At 34.3% G+C, this 23,472-nt stretch overlaps 2 protein-coding genes across 4 annotated transcripts; both read left to right on the forward strand.

Moving 5' to 3' along the window:
• Nucleotides 1–1,225: 1,225 nt before the first annotated feature.
• Nucleotides 1,226–10,240, forward strand: LOC125053417 (cytochrome P450 6k1-like). 3 transcript variants are annotated; one of them, XM_047654781.1, is made up of 9 exons: nucleotides 1,227–1,476; nucleotides 3,188–3,388; nucleotides 4,386–4,535; nucleotides 6,419–6,603; nucleotides 7,164–7,315; nucleotides 7,530–7,648; nucleotides 8,101–8,206; nucleotides 8,708–8,956; nucleotides 10,049–10,240. In XM_047654781.1, the coding sequence occupies exons 1-9, from the start codon at nucleotides 1,318–1,320 to the stop codon at nucleotides 10,225–10,227; spliced, it is 1,500 nt and encodes a 499-aa protein (XP_047510737.1). In that variant the 5' UTR covers nucleotides 1,227–1,317; the 3' UTR covers nucleotides 10,228–10,240. The 3 variants fall into 3 exon arrangements, with proteins under 3 accessions (XP_047510739.1, XP_047510737.1, XP_047510738.1); XM_047654782.1 differs by lacking the exon at nucleotides 1,227–1,476 and adding an exon at nucleotides 2,156–2,219; XM_047654783.1 differs by lacking the exon at nucleotides 3,188–3,388 and having other exon boundaries at nucleotides 1,226–1,476.
• Nucleotides 10,241–17,901: 7,661 nt separating this feature from the next.
• Nucleotides 17,902–21,747, forward strand: LOC125053422 (cytochrome P450 6k1-like). The gene is made up of 6 exons (XM_047654798.1): nucleotides 17,902–18,110; nucleotides 18,671–18,822; nucleotides 19,037–19,155; nucleotides 19,608–19,713; nucleotides 20,215–20,463; nucleotides 21,556–21,747. The coding sequence occupies exons 1-6, from the start codon at nucleotides 18,013–18,015 to the stop codon at nucleotides 21,732–21,734; spliced, it is 903 nt and encodes a 300-aa protein (XP_047510754.1). The 5' UTR covers nucleotides 17,902–18,012; the 3' UTR covers nucleotides 21,735–21,747.
• Nucleotides 21,748–23,472: the final 1,725 nt, after the last annotated feature.

Below are 23,472 nucleotides of genomic sequence, written 5' to 3' on the forward strand. Positions count from 1 at the left end.
CCCAGTGTTTTAATATATAAATAGGATAGACCGAAGATCTGGCAGCTACCTAGGACAAAGAATTAGTCTAGCTATTCAACATATCGAAATCGACTAAGCTCTCGCGCTCGGACCTACAGTGGACTATCAATGTGTCTGGCAAGGTGAAAAAACCATTAAAACTGTCCGGCTTTTGAGGTACCATTTTTTCATAGGTCCCCAACTAACATATATAAAATTTAGCTTTTATACTCTAACGAAAGTATAATTATAATTTATTAAAGTTTAGGGGTGTCTGGCAGGGGGTAGCAACTGTCATAAGTGTCTGGCAATGGATAACGAGATTCCTTAAGTTATCCCTAATAAAATATAAAAAAATTGAGCTTTATACTTTAACGAATTTAAGGTACTATTTTATACACCTATACTACCTGTTACCTGCCGAAGTAACCTCTACCCAAACTCTATAGTCCCTAGTCGTTCTTACCTGTATAGAGGACACGCACAGAAGAAATTTCAGCTTTTATTAAATGACGAAGGTCTGGCCGTCGTGGGCTCTTAGGATATAATATATCATATTAGATATTAATAACTTAACCAATTTTAACAATTATTAAGTGAGTAGATCATTTTACAACTTAGGTAAGAAATAACTTCTAAAACCTTATATCATTGTTATACAACATTAAACCATTCATTTAGTCGACACTGAGTAGCAGTGAGGGAGAGAGGCGACAGTCGGTTAAGACTGCGGTCCATGCACCTCGACGCATTTAGAATCAATGCGTGTCAATACTTTTTTTTTTATTGGAATCTCGCTGTTGGCCTTAAGGGCCTTTACAGCTCAGCTAGGGCTGTTTTGGCGAGCGTAGCTCGGCCTGAATGGGCGGTTTTCCCGCGACTAGCGCAAGGGCATCTCCTGTGAGACTCGAACCTCGGCTTGGGCCGTCGCGGGGTGGTCAATCGCCTGAAGGGCTTGGGCCGTCACGGGGTGGTCAATCGCCCGAAGGGCGTATCGATGCAGTGGCGAGGCGGGTTTTTATACACCCGAAAGTGTATAGACCCGTAGTGACAAAGGAAAGACTGGAGGTCGATCGAGTTGCTTGAAACAGGTGTATTGACGGCGTTACTTCCCAATTCCAAGTTGTCTAAGATTCCAGTGTGTCTAACCGGGTCATGTCCGGTGAGTCGGAAATGACAAATTGAATCGCTTAATACTATCGATAATGTCTATATAATTAAGTCGAACATAAAATATCCGTAGCAATAACAGCGCAGACGCATCTTTAGACTCAACTAAGTGGGATGTATTTATCGTGAACTGATAAAATAAGCAAAATGATAGCGATTTTCTCAAGTGTGATAGTTGTGTGTCTTATTACTTGGGTGTACTTTCGATGGGTGAACGTGAGACAGTTTTGGAAGAGACGTGGCGTGTCCCATCTTCCTCCACATCCAATATTAGGAAGCCTCACCTTTTTGCAACGGAAAAATCCTGTGAGTATAACAAACTTAGGTTTGTCATAAAAATTACAGGGGTTAGTTGTTGAAAAAATTAAATAAATCAGTGGCACTACAACCTCTTTAGGACTTGGCCTCAGATTCCTGAATCTGTTTCATGATCATTTTTTAAATCTAATAGGCAAGTAGGTGATCAGCCGCCAGTGCTTGACACACGCGCAGCCGCCAGTGCGACTTTTTGGGTCTAAGACATGTCGGTTTGCTCACGATGTCTTTCTTCACCGTTCGAGCAAATGTTAAATGCGCACATAGAAAGAAAGTAAGAACCTACGACCTCAGGTATGAGAGTCGCACGCTGAAGCCACTAGGCCAACACTACTCTTAGTTGCAGAATGGTAAATATCAAAGGTTATATTTTTTTAATTGCCAAATTATTAAAGAGTTTTCAAAAATAAAAGGGATGTCACACCCCTTGTCACCCTTATCACTTATGGGTATAAACATCGGTCAAACCATTTCAAAGGAATTTGTGACACAAGAATTTTATATGTGTTATGAAGCGAATAGAATGGAACGAATTTTATTTGTATATGAATACTTTAAAAGTTTTGTACGTAGTAAAATAAATTGTGTTCTAAAGTGGCCATATATACCAGCCATAAGTTCTGTTACAAATGTTATGGCCAGACTAGTTATATATCCTAAGGGTTTAAAGGCAAGACTTATAGGAAACTAACTTTCTTATGTCTAATTCCAATACGTTTATGGCATCTGAGAAGGTATATTTAGTGTCTTTTAGTTTTTAAATTGTTTGAAGAACAACTCAATTGTTTTTGTTGTTGAATTGTCTTAAGTTTGTAAGTAGTCCGGTCAGTTTAGACATAAAATTAGTGGTCAAATAACAATAATTCCCGGATATATCATATAAGTAGAGAGCTGGGGTTTACCATTACAAATAAAGTTTTAAAAATCCCCATCGATCCTCAAAATTTGAGGTTTCTTTGATTTTTTCTCGAAAACGGTAAGTTTTATCAAAAAACGTTTTAAGCTTGTTGTGAAGTTGTAGATAGTAAAATTCTCTATAAAAATGGTCGTCAAGTTTTTTTCCTAAGAGTTACCATTCCTGAGATACCGCGATTCACACATTTTCACGCCACCTGTGAGGTTTCCCCTGTATTCCACTGGCATGACAAGGTTAGGATAATTTAAGGAAACAATACCGGAACGGACTAAAGTTATCAAATATAACTTATAAACTTAACAACAAATACGTACTTGGTCAGATAAAACAATTTATTCCTCCTATATCCGCTATTTATACTAAACCGGTTATCTAGAATATTATTAATTGTGAGAAGTCATTCTTTTTAATAGGTTTCAATGTCTAGTATTAATGATGTATACAGTATGTAAACAAAAAGTTTTGCAAACATGTTAAACTTGTTTCTAGATTGCATTGAATTAACGGGCGCAAAATTGAATTGCGATCCCGGCGTTTTTGTGTGCAATTTCGATCTAGGATATAATAAAATCTAAATTATATATCAAACTATTGATTATCTTCCACGCAAGAGTTAAAGTATTATATAATAAAAGTATTAATAATGTTATTATCATTTTTTCTTCAATGAAGATTTTTCTTGAACGTATGTTCACTTAGCCCATAGTTTGAAATAACGTTAAACAACGGCAATCATAAGAAAATATATTTATGTTTGGTCTAAGAATGTTTATTTTGATAATATAGGCAACATGGATGATAGAAATGTACCAAAAGTTCAACACGCCCTACGTTGGCATATGGCTGTTCTGGAGACCAGCTCTAATCATCAATTCACCGGAAATAGCAAAGAATGTACTTGTCAAGGATTTCGAATTCTTCCGGGATAGGTTTCTGAGCTCAGGCAGCTCTGATCCAGTCGGAGGACTTAACCTATTCACAACAAACGTAAGTAACCACGTCCATAGCTCAAATGGTATCCCATGTTCGACTCCTGCAAAATATTAACTAAATTTTCAGAGCACCTAGCAATCCTATTAAAAAATTAATTACAGATATACAGTTTAGTTAAGGATGCACTAAAGCTGTATGTGAGTTATCTGAAATAATGTATTGTCTTCGGGTTCGGATAGCGAAATTCTCACATTCCTAAACTTCCTTACTTTTTATCTGTGAAACCCAGAGATATCTATAGGCTATATTTATCCGCTATATTGTGTAACACTTACTTGCTTACTAGAAAAAAACAAATGATCAATTATATTAAACTGTATTATTATTATTACTTTATTACCAACTTCCTTAAATTAAAAGTGAGCAATCAGGCAACTTAAAATAAAATAGGGTAACGGGTGATCTTATCTCTTAATCCGTTTCTTCTAGACGGTACAATCGAGGTGTAAGAACTGCGTAACTATGTAACAAAAACATTATTAAAACAATGAGTCATTGCGCGTGCAGCCGGCGTTCATTAATTTATAAGACGTTGTCAAGTCAAAATTTACGACATCTTCTATCATGTTTATATAAAGTTCATGAATCGAGATAATTTCAAGGTAAAGCGATATGGACAAGAAACGCATAAAGGGCGAGATTTAAAGGGATAAAGTTTTGATAGAGATAGAGACAGCATCGTAAGAAGAATTTGTTCGAACAAATTCTGCTGTGAAATTTCATTGACACAGCTATTAGAGGATCCATTTGTTCTATACAAATTCCAAATTTGAAAAGTCGAAGAGAAATACGATTTAAAATAAATAATAATAATGGAAGACCTCATATTATGTTATCATCTAATTAAGATTATATGATAGATAATGAAAAGAATTTTTATTGTTTTATCAAATTGATTACAAAACCTTGAAAATGATATGGAATCTAAAAACATTTGCATTATCGATGTTTATAACATACCTACATGAATTATATTTATTTATATTTTTAGGATCCCCTATGGTCGTCTTTACGTCGACGTTTGACAAGCGTCTTCACATCTTCCAAATTGAAAGCTATGCAACCGTTGATTGACACAAAAACATTTGAATTGGTGGAACGAATTAGAAGCACAGAAAACAAGACTAAAATCAGTCTCAGAGTAAGTAACAAAATTACTCGACTGTTAAAAATACTTTAAACAAAGTTTAGCAAAAACCGCATTTGTTATTTTTTTAATTTATACTCATCATTGTCAATCAAAGTACCTACTCATTAATACAAATAGAATTCATCTCCAATATCAAAAACTATGATAGTGCTATGATATCTTATCATTTCGATTTTCTATAATTAATTATAATAAAACCGCTATAATCTTATCAAATCGAATGTAAACAAAACAACTATAATTGATTAAAAACACTTGTTTTGTGTAGTAAGCTAAGCTCTATCTGAGCTGACCAACAATATAATGATTACGGAAGTTCGGTGTATGCCCGGAACAATACTATTAAATTACGGTAATCAGTTTCTGTTAAAAGTTGAATATTGATTAGCGCCTATCCATTTTCAATATGCCAATGGACCTAACATAATTGCTAAGGATAGTTGGTGCGTCATGAAAAGTGTAAATATACACTATTTGTTTAAACACAGCGTTCATATTGACAACTGTATTGTCAACTTAAAAAAAGACAAATGTACTGGACGGCATAATATTTCAGGTGCTATATTAAAACGGTATCATCAAATAATAGTCCCACCATTGACATACATTGTAAATTTGATCTTTTCCACAGGCGTTTTTCCGGATCAGCTTAAGCTGGCTGACATTGTTCCAATTTTCAAGAGTGGTGACAGAGAATGTGTCAATAATTATAGACCAATATCTAAACTACCCACGATTGCAAAAGTAATAGAGAAACTCATAAACAAACGCCTTGTTCACTATCTTGAGACCAAGAATCTCATTTCTAGCTCGCAATTTGGTTTTCGTTCCGGTAGTTCTACAAATGACGCCGTTCACGAACTTACTGATCACATTGTAGCCAAACTTGACCGAAAGCAAAAAGTTATAGCAATATTTTTGGACCTTGCTAAGGCATTTGACACAGTCTCTGTCCCACTTCTCTTAAACAAACTTGAATCTCTGGGTATCCGTGGTTCTCAATTGAGTCTTTTCCAAAGTTACCTTAAAAATAGATTTCAAAGGGTGAAGGTCGGTGACCTTGTAAGTAGTGACTTGCCAATAACTTACGGTGTCCCTCAGGGAAGCGTACTTGGCCCAACGTTGTTTGTAGCATTCATTAATGAGTATGTAATAGTAATGTAACCTCCAGTTGCCAAATGGTAAGATAATATCTTTTGCAGATGACACGGCCCTTGTATTCTCTGGCAACAATTGGAATGAGGTCTATAATTCTGCTCAGTCTGGTTTTGGCCTTGTTAATGAGTGGTTGAGAGGCAACGGCCTTACGCTTAATGTTGATAAGACAAAATTTATGCCCTTCTCTATTAAAAACATTCCCTCACACATTCATAATAATTTTTCTTTCATAGCCCATACTTGCTCTTCAAATCAACTCTGCCATTGCAAAAGCATTTCCCTTGCTCATAGTATTAAGTATTTGGGTGTAGTTATCGATAGTAACTTGAGTTTTAATTCTCACGTGGATCTTCTCTCTTGCAGAACCCGTAAACTCATTTATATCTTCTGTCACTCAGGTCTCCTGTTACAGAGACCAGTCTCTCACATACACTTCCTAATGTTATAATCTTAGTTTAATCATAAAAACCTTATGTATGTGAGAGAAGAAAATAAAGATTATTATTATTATTATATATACTGCTGACCAATTAAAAATTATTTTTAATAATCATTGTTGATTATTAAAAATTATTTTTAATGGGTCAGCGTAACATCGGTCTTGTTAAATATAGGAAACGAAGTTCCTTATTTATTACTATTATATCAATTAAAAAAAATTTTGGTTTTGTTTTTGGCGAGGCGTTACAAAGTAAATTTTGAATATCAAATTTCAGTATCTATTCACGGATTTCACAACGGATATATTTGCAACGGCTGCCTTCGGAATTAAGACCAACGCAACGCTTACTGGAGAGGATCCTATGAGGACCGTTACCAAGGCGTTCATGGAGTTCGATATGTACAGAGGACTCAATTGGATCAGCATTTTCTTCTTCCCCAAGCTTGTTGATATTTTCAGGTAAGAGCTTTGCCGAACGATTGATTACATCAACTGAAACGATGATTTGGCATTCTGAAAAGGTGGGAGCTTGTAGTTTATTGTTTATCAGAATGCCCAATCATAAAATGACTGCTTCACGACTGATTTGAGAGCGACCGCCGATGTGAAAACCGCTGTGTGAGTTCGAAAAGTGAGTTACAGAATCGCAGGGCTGTTCTAAAAAAGAAAAACTGATTTTGTTACATAGCCTAATGCAATACTCAACTCTCCAACATCGTTCGAACTGTTTCTATATGTGCAATTAACACTTGTGGTAGATCTTATGAAATGAATATGAACATACAAATAAAACCTTCTCGCCTATAAAAATTATGAGATATCTGATTCTAAGACACATGCAGTGTTGCGAGTTTTTGTTAAGTAGAACTTCACTTGGACTTGGAGTGTTAATTATTTGTATTATTCTAATAATATTTATCTTAATAATTAATTATAGGAAAATAATTAGTAAGAATCATTGTCTGAAGAATATTACTTTTAGAATTGCTTCTTACAATTGGGTAATTAAATATTTTCAGGTTTTCCTTTTTTCCAAAATCGTCGACTGATTACTTTACACGAGTGTTTAATATCGTCTCACAAAAAAGAGCGAGTAATCGAAATACTGAATCTAAAGACTTTTTGGACGTGCTTCTGAAGATGAAAGAAGAAGGTGCCAATAACGGTGAAGGTATGTGTCCATACCGCCAGTTCTATTTATTTTTCTCTCTCTCTATACTATAAGAAATGGCCGGAATGTTATACGCCCGAACCCAATAATCAAACAACAATTTCAGATTGAAAACGTTAGCGGTGGAACAATAACTATCCTTGCCTAAAAATTATAAATCCAACAGCCGCAAAATACTTCAAACACCTAATTTATATAACTTTTTGTTTTTCAGCAATATCTGATCATATAATTATAGCTCAAGCAGCTATCTTCTTGTTCGGAGGTTTTGAAACGTCGGGATCAATATTAAGCTTTGCAACATATGAATTAGCTTTTAATCAAGATGTACAGGTATTAAATATAACTTTTTTTTACGTACATACATTCGACGACTCATTGGTCTAGTGGTTAGTACCCCTGACTGCGAATCCATGGGTCCTGGGTTCGATCCCCGGCTGAGACGAACATCGATGTGATGAGCATTTGGTGTTGTGCTTAGGTCTTGGGTGTTTAAATATGTATTTATATGTCTATCTATCTATAATATGTATGTATATCCGTTGCCTAGTACCCATAACACAAGCTTCACCAGCTTAGCATGGGACTAGGTCAATTGGTGTGAATTGTCTTAAAAAAAAAAAAAAAATAGTATAAGAAACTTTATTAAAAATTACTTCAGATCAGTTTGGTAAATAATTTAATTTCTCGTTTCTATAATTTAAATGTAGTGCTCTCGTAAAGAAAACAACACAATATTAGGTAATTTACATAACGCCTAACGTTATTGATTTTCTTTCTATTAGGAAAAATTATACAACGAGTTGAAAGAAGTTCAGATGCAAAGTAAAGATGGCCGATTGGAAATTATCAAGCTTTCTGAATTACCTTATATTAATGCTGTTACTAAAGGTAGGTCTATAATTTACATACATAGTTATAAATAATATTTTGTGTTCTCTTATGAAATTTGTTATTAAGCGTGACAAGATTGTCAAAAGGAATTTATTTCTCTATGGAAAATTATGCAGTGTTGGCTTAGTGGCTTCAAAGTGCGACTCTCATCTCTGAGGTCGTAGCTTCGATCCCCGGCTGTGTACAAATGGACTTTCTTTTTATGTGCGCATTTAACATTCGCTCATTATATAAAAAAATTATGTGAGGGTGGAACACAAATTGATCACAATATTGATAAACCAAATTAAATCTTTACGCACTTCTTAAATAAAATGATTAGGATGTTATAACTTTTAGTATTTGGAAATTATATATATTTTAAGAGGAAAATAATTTTTACACGTCACAGTAGCGTAGAGAATTGGTTCGTTTGAATATACTTATAATAACAGTCAATAGATCGTACAGAACTGACGTTACTGGCGTTCCTGTAATCATTGTTCTATATTATTTTAGAGACACTTCGGAAGTACGTGCCAATGGGCTGGTTGGATAGAGTAGCTGCCTTGGACTATAAAGTGGACGACAATTTGACCATTCCAGCGGGGACCCCGATCTATGTGAACGCCATTGGAATGCAGCACGATTCTAAAATCTATCCAGATCCTGATACCTTCAACCCTGATAGGTTTTTACCGGAGAATGAGAAGAACATAAAACCATACACATATTTGCCATTTGGAGACGGACCAAGAAGTTGCATAGGTAATTTCAGATCCTCGTGAACATTGTATTCAGATTATGAGTGCTTAATTTGGTATGTTAAATCACTCTTATGTGTTTTATCACTAAGAGTTACGACTTTAGATTATAGAGAAGTATTTCCGAACCAATTCGACTTAGGTGTCTTCGAGAAAAGAGCGTATCAATTCTTAAAAGGCCGGCAATCTCTGGGGCCTCTGGCATTGAGAGTGTCCATGGGCGGCGGTATCATAGAGCAATAAAATTAATTACTAAAAAGTAATAAGTTAACAGATTAAATAGTATAAGGGTAAGATTTAGATTCGACATTTAGCGCTATGAATATCTCCCGTTTGTCAATAAAGTTATGGATCTTGTCATACTTCGCGTTCAGTCTTCGAGTCCTTAATGTATGTATTCTCTCTGTATATTAATCAGAGTTAAAAGTACATGAGATATAGATATTAAGTCGTCAAAACATGTCGTTAGTAAAATGATAAGAATTGTGCCACGTGATTTAATGACGCGCATGACGTATTCAAATGGTCAAACCATTTAGAGCGGCGACACTGGTTCGCGGATATAATTCTAGCTAATACTTGTGGGTCATATCCGTGATATGGATCAAATTGCCTGTCATCTACTATATAAAAATAAGTCGGGTTTTCCTTCCTGACGCTATAACTCCAGAACGCACGAACCGATTTCCACGGTTTTGCATTCGTTGGAAAGGTCTCGGGCTCCGTGGTTTATAGCAAAGAAAATTCAGGAAAAATTTCAACAGAAAAGCGGGATCACCAAACGAAATGTTACATAAAACGAAGCCATCTGGTGGCGAAACGGAGTTCGCCGAGTTTGCTAGTAACTTATAATTAAGTAAATAATGTAGTAGCAAACAGTATGAATCAACAGAAAATAGAAATAAATCCGTGAGGAATCATAAAACTTTTTACAAGGTTTCGTGTTTAAGTTTTTTATATAAAATGTCAAGCGTTATATCACATTCGAATATGTATTAAAAAATCCAATGTTAATGCATCTTTTTACCACGTTCAATGTTTTACAGCTAGTCAAAAATAAACGATTGGAGTATTTATATTTTGGATTTGTTTTCAGGTAAAAGATTTGGGCAGATCTCAGTACGTCACGGCATAGCAAATTTGATACTAAACTACAAGTTAGTGCCTCTTCCCGGCGCGCCTAAGCCCAACGAAGTGGAGTTTGATAAGCGAGGACTCTTTTTAGTACCTGGACAACATCTTCATGTAAACTTTGTTTCGAGGAATCAAGATTAAATTTAAATCTTTATTTATAGTTTTATTTTGCTGCTGTAGTGTATTGACTAAATAAAGTGTTGCTTGGTTGTCTCATGCGCCTACGTCACTTGTCAGACAGTCAGTCGTAATCTGACACCCGAACGGAGCGGTTGTGTGTAGGACGTTTGTACAAGTGTTGTGGTGTTGGTGAGCCGTAAAACACTCCAAGAAGCAGGACATTACATGTGGCGACGAGGAAAAAAGTGAGTACACATAAGTAAGAAAAAAAAAAGGGAAAGATACGGTGCACTAAACAAGTGACGTCATTCCCAGAGTACTTTGCCTATAATTTACTATGACCCGGTTGTTTTAATCATTAGCTATTGATAGCAGAAACAGTTGCATCTTGACTTCTGAACGAATGTAGATAATTTTATTGTTGACGGGAAATATGAACAGCACTTAGCACCTACCTACATAGTGATAGAAATATATTGTACTAGTAGACCGGCCAAGCGTTGCTGTGGCTAAGGTTTTTGTTATATTACAAAGTAGTAAACTATTCAAGGGAAACGGTAGGAGAACACCAGTCATGGGGACCACCATGCTTTATGGTGGTTATGCCATTAAATTGTAGAAACGTTGAAAGAATTATATGAAACGTTGGTACTTTTAACACAGCGCCATCTGTTAGAATGGTGACTATTAAATAAGAAACAAATATTTTGCAATAAAATAATATTGCGGGTATAAATTGAGATGTATCCTATCTTTTAAGTTAGATCAAACTGCACACGGTGTGCAAATTTGATTGATATTGGTTCGGTAGTTTAGGAGTCCATAGTGGACAAACAATGTGACCAGTAATTTATATATACTAAGATTATGCTTGTGTTTAGTGATGTTTCTATTTGTCTACAAAAAAAACAATAAAAATAATAGCAAGGTTTATTTACAACCGTTGACCGTTAAATCGGTAGGTACCTGTCTACCTAACTAACGCAGATTTAACAAAGATCCTAAATTGGATCTGGTTCACTAAATTAATTAAAACTATGTGGTTGTGATTAATACTGTAAAACAAAAGGGAGTATCTACTCAAAGCAGTTGGAACCCAACTGATCATTAAATTGATACCTGTAAATCAAAATAAAAAGCAGACTATAAGTCTGATCATTAAATTGATACCTGTATATACAAATAAAAGCAGACTATAAGTCTGATCATTAAATTGATACCTGTATATACAAATAAAAGCAGACTATAAGTCTGATCATTAAATTGATACCTGTATATACAAATAAAAGCAGACTATAAGTCTGATCATTAAATTGATACCTGTATATACAAATAAAAGCAGACTTAAAGTCTGATCATTAAATTGATGCCAGTAAATAAAAATAGAAGCAGACTATAAGTCTGATCATTAAATTGATACCTGTATATACAAATAAAAGCAGACTATAAGTCTGATCATTAAATTGATACCTGTATATACAAATAAAAGCAGACTTAAAGTCTGATCATTAAATTGATGCCAGTAAATAAAAATAGAAGCAGACTAAAAGTCTGATCATTAAATTGATACCTGTATATACAAATAAAAGCAGACTTAAAGTCTGATCATTAAATTGATGCCAGTAAATAAAAATAGAAGCAGACTAAAAGTCTGATCATTAAATTGATACCTGTAAATCAAAATAAAAGCAGACTAAAAGTCTGATCATTAAATCAATATCTGTAAATAAAAATAAAAGCAGACTAAAAGTCTGATCATTAAATTGATATCTGTAAATAAAAATAGAAGCAGACTAAAAGTCTGATCATTAAATTGATACCTGTAAATAAAAATAAAAGCAGACTAAAAGTCTGATCATTAAATTGATGCCAGTTAATCAAAATAAAAGCAGACTAAAAGTCTGATCATTAAATTGATATCTTGTAAATAAAAATAAAAGCAGACTAAAAGTCTGATCATTAAATTGATATCTGTAAATAAAAATAAAAGCAGACTAAAAGTCTGATTATTAAATTGATACCTGTGAATAAAAATAAAAGCAGACCAAAAGTCTGATCATTAAATTGATACCAGTAAATATAAACAAAAGCAGATTAAAAGTCTGATCATTAAATTGATTCCAGTAAATAAAAACAAAAGCAGATTAAAAGTCTGATCATTAAATTGATAGCAGTAAATAAAAATAAAAGCAGATTAAAAGTCTGATCATTAAATTGATACCAGTAAATATAAACAAAAGCAGATTAAAAGTCTGATCATTAAATTGATTCCAGTAAATAAAAACAAAAGCAGATTAAAAGTCTGATCATTAAATTGATAGCAGTAAATAAAAATAAAAGCAGATTAAAAGTCTGATCATTAAATTGATACCAGTAAATAAAAACAAAACAGATTAAAAGTCTGATCATTAAATTGATATCAGTAAATAAAAGCAGATTAAAATTCTGATCATTAAATTGATACCAGTAAATAAAATAAAAGCTTTACAATAAAATTATTATTGTACGTTAGTGGGTACTAACTTAGCAGATTAAAAATCTGATAATTCAATTTATACGTTTGTTGGTATGAACAGCTTAAGTAGATTAATGCGGATAAAAATATAATCCGATCATTAAATTCATACAAGATCATCTAAGATAAAATCTACAAACTTAGCAGATTCAAAATCTGATAATTAAATTTATACGTTTGTTGGTATGGACGGCTTAAGTAGCTTTATGAGGATAAAAATATAATCCGATCATAAAATTGATACGAGATGGAAGCATCTGAGATCAAATCTAACTGCAGATACATAGATATCTGAATCATTAAATTGATAATTCCTGGTCGAAAGATGTCACTCCTTTCACTGGAAAAGTTCGACTGTAACGGTAAATCTACCTCAATGGGTGCACGATGGGAGCGATGGAAATGAGCACTATTCATTTACCTGGAAGCGTCTAACATTGACGAAGATGTAAAGAAAAGGGCCTCTCTTCTACATTTCGGCGGGCTAGACTTACAGGAAGTGTTTTACAACATTCCTGGAGCTGATGTCGAACCAACTGAAGGCAAAGACGTGTTTGAAGTAGCAATATCTAAACTTGATGCCTACTTTGCACCAAAACAGAACAAAGTATACGAGAGACATATATTCAGGCTCCTTAAACAAAAACCTGACGAAAAAATTGAAATTTGTGGTGAGACTGAGAAAACAAGCTAAATGTCAGTTTGCCGAGAGAGATGAAAACATTATCGACCAAATAACGAAAAAATGTTTTCTACCCGAACTGAGAAGGACGATATCACAGATTGGGGATGAAATTACATTAGAGCAAGTAATCACCGAAGCAAATACTCTTGAAGTTGTTAATAAACAATTAGACCAGTTTAGAAACAGACGTTGAAGCGGAAAGTGGAAATATTATAATAATATAGACATGAACAAAAGAAAAGTCGTTTCGACAGGAAGAAGAACTTAAACATAGGGATATTACAGAGCCGATAGTGGGTTCTTCTAAATGGGTGTCCCCTGTAGTCCCGGTGCTGAAAGGAAATGGAGCCATTGTACGAGAAAATTACCCATTGCCGACGATGGACAAGTTGCTACCTAAAATGAAAAATGCAAAAGTATTTACAAAATTGGATATTAAAGACGCATTTCACCAACTTGATCCTGCTTCAAGAAACAACCACCTTTATAACCAGTAAAGGCTAATTCAGATACAAGAGACTCATGTTTGGCATATCATGTAACCGGACCAGAACAAAAGGGGTATTTAAAGTCGTTGAAGGAAATCATGATAAATATTCCTAGCTTAGGGTATTATAATGTTAGCGATCGTACGATTGTCATAGCAGTTGCTAGTCCTGTGGATTTAGGTGGAGTTTTAGTTCAAACTAATTCCAAAGGTGAGCCCAGGATTATTGCATATGGCCACAAAACTCTGACTGACTGTGAACGCCGCTATTGCCAGACAGAAAAAGAAGCGTTAATTCTCGTGTGGGCGGTGGAACATTTCCACATATTCCTTTATTGTAAAAGATTGGAACTTATAAGAGATCACAAGCCGTTGGAGGTAATATTTGGTCCTAAATCTAAACCATGTGCAGGGATAGAGAGATGGGTTATGCGCTTACAATCTTACGACTATAAAATAGTTTACCAACCAGGGAAAACCAATATCGCCGACTCATTGTCGAGACAACAAATAAGCAAAAATGCGGAGAAATCCCTGATAAAATTGGAAGACAATCACATTTGTCATATTGTAGAGTTTGCCCGACCTCGTGCTGTTTATATTAAAGAAATAATAGATAGCACAATGGACGATAGGGAAATACTAAACGTGAAAGAGGGTTTATATCGGAACATATGGAACGACGACGTGAAGTTGTATAAAATCTTACAAAATGAACTTTGTTTTCATGAGGGTATATTATTGAGAGGAACGAGAATTGTGGTTCCCTCGGCACTCCGTAAAAGAGTTTTGGATGCAGCTCACGAGGGACATCCCGGTATCGTGTCAATGAAGGCGAGACTTCGTACGAAAGTCTGGTGGCCTAGATGCGACAGAGGCTGATAAAATTGTTAAAGCCTGTAAAGGATGTACTCTTGTATCTGCACCATGTCCACCAAACCCTATAAAACGGCGTGAGTTTCCAGAAGTGCTTTGGATTGATATCGCAATTCATTACAAGTGGTGACCACATATTATAAAGAAGTGAAGATTTGTCGCAAAATTACCTCTACTGAAATTGTAGCCAAACTTAAAGGAATATTCAGTCGATTAGGAAATCAATAACTGCAGATAATAGAAGACAGTTACTCAGCGAAGAGTTTAAATCATTTCTAACAGAAATAAACATTATTCTTTTCAATACAGTACCATATTGGCTGCGACAAAGCGGAGAGGTCGAAAGACAAAACTGTGTCATACTTAAACGTCTTAAAATAAGTATAGCTGAAAATAAAGACTGGAAGGAAAGTTTACTGGAATATTTAACCATGTACAACACATTCTGTTACTGGAAGAACCTCATCAGAACTTTTCACCAAAAGGAAGTTTAGAGATAAATTACCTACGGTAAACGATACAATAGAGAGGACAGCACAAGACACTGAGGTTAAGGATAGAGAAAAAAAAAAAGAAAACAAATGAGAAAAGAAATCGGATACGATAAACGGAAGGCTGGATAGTGTGATTTAATACCAGGAGACATAGTGTATATAAAAATATGAATAAAGGAAATAAATAAAAATAAAATAAATAAATCCAGAAATACACACGGTGGAAATCACGAAAGGAGGAGATATCACGGTAAGAAACGATGAAACCGGTCAAACTCGAAGAAGGGACGTTGTACATTTGAAAAGAGTTCAAGGGGAATGGAATGTCTGAAAAGAAATGAAGTTAACGACGAGGAAATCAATGTCGGAACTTAACCCTAGTGTAGCTGCATAAAACTTTAATTTCATTAATTATGTTTGATTCATGTAAAATCCATCACATTACATCCAAGTTACATTAATGAGTAATCAGAGAGATATAATCAATAAAAACAAATAAAACAAAAAAGGGATGTAGTGTATTGACTAAATAAAGTGTTGCTTGGTTGTCTCATGCGCCTACGTCACTTGTCAGACAGTCAGTCGTAATCTGACACCCGAACGGAGCGGTTGTGTGTAGGACGTTTGTACAAGTGTTGTGGTGTTGGTGAGCCGTAAAACACTCCAAGAAGCAGGACATTACAGCTGCTTTTAAATAATATTTTTAGCAACCAGAAGTGATAATCAAATAAAAGAAAACAATTCGAAATAACGTAAGAAGTGATTTAACCAAAAATAACTTTATCAAAGAATAAAACACGGTATATTCGAAATCACACTAAATCTACCTTAAAATTAATCTTATACAATCAAAACAACACGACTTTGGGTATTTTAAAAACAACCGTTAACCTTAAAACTATTACACAAAAACCACCGAATAAGAATAACATAGAACGATATCACAGTATGCGGCCTCGATACCAACCACCTTACTTGTTTACGTCCGAGCAACCAATGAGCCCGTGGCACATTGAGGCCTTTCTTTTTTAGAAGGCGGGTGGGTATCGAAACTACCCACTGCAATTTCTGCTTATAATATAGTTTATTTCTAACACTGCTATTTGTTATTCAACATAGAAACAACGTTATGGCATTTTTTTATAATGCAGGTGTAATATGCATATTTTCGTAAATGCAAAAAAATGCCATTAACTAAAAACCCAATTTTCTCATACAAACAAATTGAGATAAAATTGGCCGATAAATTTAACAGTTAACACCATTGTAAACTCATTCACACTAGACGACGGTCAAAAACGGCAACACTGCGCATTGTCGTGAAAATTCGATAATATTGTGGCGAACAATAATATCACTCCTCTTTTCCACCGCGTCGGTGATTTTACCGCTATGTGTGACGACACGGGCGCGGGCAGTGGCCAGTGCGTTTAGAACTGTCAAAGGCGAAACCCGTGCGCGATTTAGGAACTATCCCTTAGTGACGTATAATTTATCTATTCTTGTACTTTCTTGTGCTTTCTTTTCTCTAATTGAATTACAACTCTTATCATTCAATTTCGTTCCTTCTGTATATGTTGTAATCATTATTATATACTTTTAAATTCAAGAAGTTTTTCTTTGTCTTCCCACTGCGGCCACTACCTAGCCTATAAACTATTATTATATGGTGCTCGCCTCTCGCGCACCTATAAATTATAATATACTATTAAAAGAATACCGACTGGAATTTACATATTATCCCTAAGTTCACATGTGTCATAATATGTAATCAAAAATTAGGATTAATAGGATACGTTTGTTTACTTCTTAGATGTTCAGAAATGACGAATGAATATAGTCATATTGCATTGTAAATAACCTTTAGGTAAATAATATATGTAATCCCAAAACATATGTCGCAAGAAAAGCTTTTGGCGTATCTAAAAGTGTAAGTATCGGGAAAATTTCCTTGGATCAGCGGTTTAAATACCTAACTAAGATAAAAGTATTGTAATAAATTCAATAGGTTCAATTTTTATTAAATTGCGTTAACGCACGTTATTGAACTTAAAGCAATAGATATGTCGTCCCCGTAGAGCGAAAACTCATTAAGTCAAAAAATGGCCAAAACGAGTTAACACGCGAATAAAACTATCATTTTTTTCTCCAATTAACTGTCTAACCGTCAATTTTGTAGGTATACTAGTAGTAGTACTAGTTTCCGATTTACGAAGAGTGAAAAGTAAATAAATATATTCTTTGTTCCTAATAGAATGTAAGAGGAATAAGTACATCTTGTTAAAAACATTTATTTATCAAAAAATTACAAAGCTTGAAATAAAATTATTTAATTACTTTTATAATAACGTTTGTAATCCATAAGTATGCATTAAAGGCCGATTTACATTATCTTAGTGTTTAGGAGAGTGCTTTAGGATAGTACTTTAGTTGAAACATGTAAACGCTACTTGCTTTAGTAAACGCTACGCTAAAGAACTTGCCTTTCAAGTTGTACTAAAGCACTCTCCTAAACACTAAGATAATGTAAATCGGCCATTAGGAGTCTTGTTAAATATAGGAAACGAAGTTCCTTATTTATTACTATTATATCAATTAAAAAAAATTTTGGTTTTGTTTTTGGCGAGGCGTTACAAAGTAAATTTTGAATATCAAATTTCAGTATCTATTCACGGATTTCACAACGGATATATTTGCAACGGCTGCCTTCGGAATTAAGACCAACGCAACGCTTACTGGAGAGGATCCTATGAGGACCGTTACCAAGGCGTTCATGGAGTTCGATATGTACAGAGGACTCAATTGGATCAGCATTTTCTTCTTCCCCAAGCTTGTTGATATTTTCAGGTAAGAGCTTTGCCGAACGATTGATTACATCAACTGAAACGATGATTTGGCATTCTGAAAAGGTGGGAGCTTGTAGTTTATTGTTTATCAGAATGCCCAATCATAAAATGACTGCTTCACGACTGATTTGAGAGCGACCGCCGATGTGAAAACCGCTGTGTGAGTTCGAAAAGTGAGTTACAGAATCGCAGGGCTGTTCTAAAAAAGAAAAACTGATTTTGTTACATAGCCTAATGCAATACTCAACTCTCCAACATCGTTCGAACTGTTTCTATATGTGCAATTAATACTTGTGGTAGATCTTATGAAATGAATATGAACATACAAATAAAACCTTCTCGCCTATAAAAATTATGAGATATCTGATTCTAAGACACATGCAGTGTTGCGAGTTTTTGTTAAGTAGAACTTCACTTGGACTTGGAGTGTTAATTATTTGTATTATTCTAATAATATTTATCTTAATAATTAATTATAGGAAAATAATTAGTAAGAATCATTGTCTGAAGAATATTACTTTTAGAATTGCTTCTTACAATTGGGTAATTAAATATTTTCAGGTTTTCCTTTTTTCCAAAATCGTCGACTGATTACTTTACACGAGTGTTTAATATCGTCTCACAAAAAAGAGCGAGTAATCGAAATACTGAATCTAAAGACTTTTTGGACGTGCTTCTGAAGATGAAAGAAGAAGGTGCCAATAACGGTGAAGGTATGTGTCCATACCGCCAGTTCTATTTATTTTTCTCTCTCTCTATACTATAAGAAATGGCCGGAATGTTATACGCCCGAACCCAATAATCAAACAACAATTTCAGATTGAAAACGTTAGCGGTGGAACAATAACTATCCTTGCCTAAAAATTATAAATCCAACAGCCGCAAAATACTTCAAACACCTAATTTATATAACTTTTTGTTTTTCAGCAATATCTGATCATATAATTATAGCTCAAGCAGCTATCTTCTTGTTCGGAGGTTTTGAAACGTCGGGATCAATATTAAGCTTTGCAACATATGAATTAGCTTTTAATCAAGATGTACAGGTATTAAATATAACTTTTTTTTACGTACATACATTCGACGACTCATTGGTCTAGTGGTTAGTACCCCTGACTGCGAATCCATGGGTCCTGGGTTCGATCCCCGGCTGAGACGAACATCGATGTGATGAGCATTTGGTGTTGTGCTTAGGTCTTGGGTGTTTAAATATGTATTTATATGTCTATCTATCTATAATATGTATGTATATCCGTTGCCTAGTACCCATAACACAAGCTTCACCAGCTTAGCATGGGACTAGGTCAATTGGTGTGAATTGTCTTAAAAAAAAAAAAAAAATAGTATAAGAAACTTTATTAAAAATTACTTCAGATCAGTTTGGTAAATAATTTAATTTCTCGTTTCTATAATTTAAATGTAGTGCTCTCGTAAAGAAAACAACACAATATTAGGTAATTTACATAACGCCTAACGTTATTGATTTTCTTTCTATTAGGAAAAATTATACAACGAGTTGAAAGAAGTTCAGATGCAAAGTAAAGATGGCCGATTGGAAATTATCAAGCTTTCTGAATTACCTTATATTAATGCTGTTACTAAAGGTAGGTCTATAATTTACATACATAGTTATAAATAATATTTTGTGTTCTCTTATGAAATTTGTTATTAAGCGTGACAAGATTGTCAAAAGGAATTTATTTCTCTATGGAAAATTATGCAGTGTTGGCTTAGTGGCTTCAAAGTGCGACTCTCATCTCTGAGGTCGTAGCTTCGATCCCCGGCTGTGTACAAATGGACTTTCTTTTTATGTGCGCATTTAACATTCGCTCATTATATAAAAAAATTATGTGAGGGTGGAACACAAATTGATCACAATATTGATAAACCAAATTAAATCTTTACGCACTTCTTAAATAAAATGATTAGGATGTTATAACTTTTAGTATTTGGAAATTATATATATTTTAAGAGGAAAATAATTTTTACACGTCACAGTAGCGTAGAGAATTGGTTCGTTTGAATATACTTATAATAACAGTCAATAGATCGTACAGAACTGACGTTACTGGCGTTCCTGTAATCATTGTTCTATATTATTTTAGAGACACTTCGGAAGTACGTGCCAATGGGCTGGTTGGATAGAGTAGCTGCCTTGGACTATAAAGTGGACGACAATTTGACCATTCCAGCGGGGACCCCGATCTATGTGAACGCCATTGGAATGCAGCACGATTCTAAAATCTATCCAGATCCTGATACCTTCAACCCTGATAGGTTTTTACCGGAGAATGAGAAGAACATAAAACCATACACATATTTGCCATTTGGAGACGGACCAAGAAGTTGCATAGGTAATTTCAGATCCTCGTGAATATTGTATTCAGATTATGAGTGCTTAATTTGGTATGTTAAATCACTCTTATGTGTTTTATCACTAAGAGTTACGACTTTAGATTATAGAGAAGTATTTCCGAACCAATTCGACTTAGGTGTCTTCGAGAAAAGAGCGTATCAATTCTTAAAAGGCCGGCAATCTCTGGGGCCTCTGGCATTGAGAGTGTCCATGGGCGGCGGTATCATAGAGCAATAAAATTAATTACTAAAAAGTAATAAGTTAACAGATTAAATAGTATAAGGGTAAGATTTAGATTCGACATTTAGCGCTATGAATATCTCCCGTTTGTCAATAAAGTTATGGATCTTGTCATACTTCGCGTTCAGTCTTCGAGTCCTTAATGTATGTATTCTCTCTGTATATTAATCAGAGTTAAAAGTACATGAGATATAGATATTAAGTCGTCAAAACATGTCGTTAGTAAAATGATAAGAATTGTGCCACGTGATTTAATGACGCGCATGACGTATTCAAATGGTCAAACCATTTAGAGCGGCGACACTGGTTCGCGGATATAATTCTAGCTAATACTTGTGGGTCATATCCGTGATATGGATCAAATTGCCTGTCATCTACTATATAAAAATAAGTCGGGTTTTCCTTCCTGACGCTATAACTCCAGAACGCACGAACCGATTTCCACGGTTTTGCATTCGTTGGAAAGGTCTCGGGCTCCGTGGTTTATAGCAAAGAAAATTCAGGAAAAATTTCAACAGAAAAGCGGGATCACCAAACGAAATGTTACATAAAACGAAGCCATCTGGTGGCGAAACGGAGTTCGCCGAGTTTGCTAGTAACTTATAATTAAGTAAATAATGTAGTAGCAAACAGTATGAATCAACAGAAAATAGAAATAAATCCGTGAGGAATCATAAAACTTTTTACAAGGTTTCGTGTTTAAGTTTTTTATATAAAATGTCAAGCGTTATATCACATTCGAATATGTATTAAAAAATCCAATGTTAATGCATCTTTTTACCACGTTCAATGTTTTACAGCTAGTCAAAAATAAACGATTGGAGTATTTATATTTTGGATTTGTTTTCAGGTAAAAGATTTGGGCAGATCTCAGTACGTCACGGCATAGCAAATTTGATACTAAACTACAAGTTAGTGCCTCTTCCCGGCGCGCCTAAGCCCAACGAAGTGGAGTTTGATAAGCGAGGACTCTTTTTAGTACCTGGACAACATCTTCATGTAAACTTTGTTTCGAGGAATCAAGATTAAATTTAAATCTTTATTTATAGTTTTATTTTGCTGCTTTTAAATAATATTTTTAGCAACCAGAAGTGATAATCAAATAAAAGAAAACAATTCGAAATAACGTAAGAAGTGATTTAACCAAAAATAACTTTATCAAAGAATAAAACACGGTATATTCGAAATCACACTAAATCTACCTTAAAATTAATCTTATACAATCAAAACAACACGACTTTGGGTATTTTAAAAACAACCGTTAACCTTAAAACTATTACACAAAAACCACCGAATAAGAATAACATAGAACGATATCACAGTATGCGGCCTCGATACCAACCACCTTACTTGTTTACGTCCGAGCAACCAATGAGCCCGTGGCACATTGAGGCCTTTCTTTTTTAGAAGGCGGGTGGGTATCGAAACTACCCACTGCAATTTCTGCTTATAATATAGTTTATTTCTAACACTGCTATTTGTTATTCAACATAGAAACAACGTTATGGCATTTTTTTATAATGCAGGTGTAATATGCATATTTTCGTAAATGCAAAAAAATGCCATTAACTAAAAACCCAATTTTCTCATACAAACAAATTGAGATAAAATTGGCCGATAAATTTAACAGTTAACACCATTGTAAACTCATTCACACTAGACGACGGTCAAAAACGGCAACACTGCGCATTGTCGTGAAAATTCGATAATATTGTGGCGAACAATAATATCACTCCTCTTTTCCACCGCGTCGGTGATTTTACCGCTATGTGTGACGACACGGGCGCGGGCAGTGGCCAGTGCGTTTAGAACTGTCAAAGGCGAAACCCGTGCGCGATTTAGGAACTATCCCTTAGTGACGTATAATTTATCTATTCTTGTACTTTCTTGTGCTTTCTTTTCTCTAATTGAATTACAACTCTTATCATTCAATTTCGTTCCTTCTGTATATGTTGTAATCATTATTATATACTTTTAAATTCAAGAAGTTTTTCTTTGTCTTCCCACTGCGGCCACTACCTAGCCTATAAACTATTATTATATGGTGCTCGCCTCTCGCGCACCTATAAATTATAATATACTATTAAAAGAATACCGACTGGAATTTACATATTATCCCTAAGTTCACATGTGTCATAATATGTAATCAAAAATTAGGATTAATAGGATACGTTTGTTTACTTCTTAGATGTTCAGAAATGACGAATGAATATAGTCATATTGCATTGTAAATAACCTTTAGGTAAATAATATATGTAATCCCAAAACATATGTCGCAAGAAAAGCTTTTGGCGTATCTAAAAGTGTAAGTATCGGGAAAATTTCCTTGGATCAGCGGTTTAAATACCTAACTAAGATAAAAGTATTGTAATAAATTCAATAGGTTCAATTTTTATTAAATTGCGTTAACGCACGTTATTGAACTTAAAGCAATAGATATGTCGTCCCCGTAGAGCGAAAACTCATTAAGTCAAAAAATGGCCAAAACGAGTTAACACGCGAATAAAACTATCATTTTTTTCTCCAATTAACTGTCTAACCGTCAATTTTGTAGGTATACTAGTAGTAGTACTAGTTTCCGATTTACGAAGAGTGAAAAGTAAATAAATATATTCTTTGTTCCTAATAGAATGTAAGAGGAATAAGTAAATCTTGTTAAAAACATTTATTTATCAAAAAATTACAAAGCTTGAAATAAAATTATTTAATTACTTTTATAATAACGTTTGTAATCCATAAGTATCGAGTTAATAAATTTTCGCTTTTT

Source organism: Pieris napi, chromosome 10 (assembly GCF_905475465.1).
Source record: "Pieris napi chromosome 10, ilPieNapi1.2, whole genome shotgun sequence".
NCBI lineage: Eukaryota > Metazoa > Arthropoda > Insecta > Lepidoptera > Pieridae > Pieris > Pieris napi.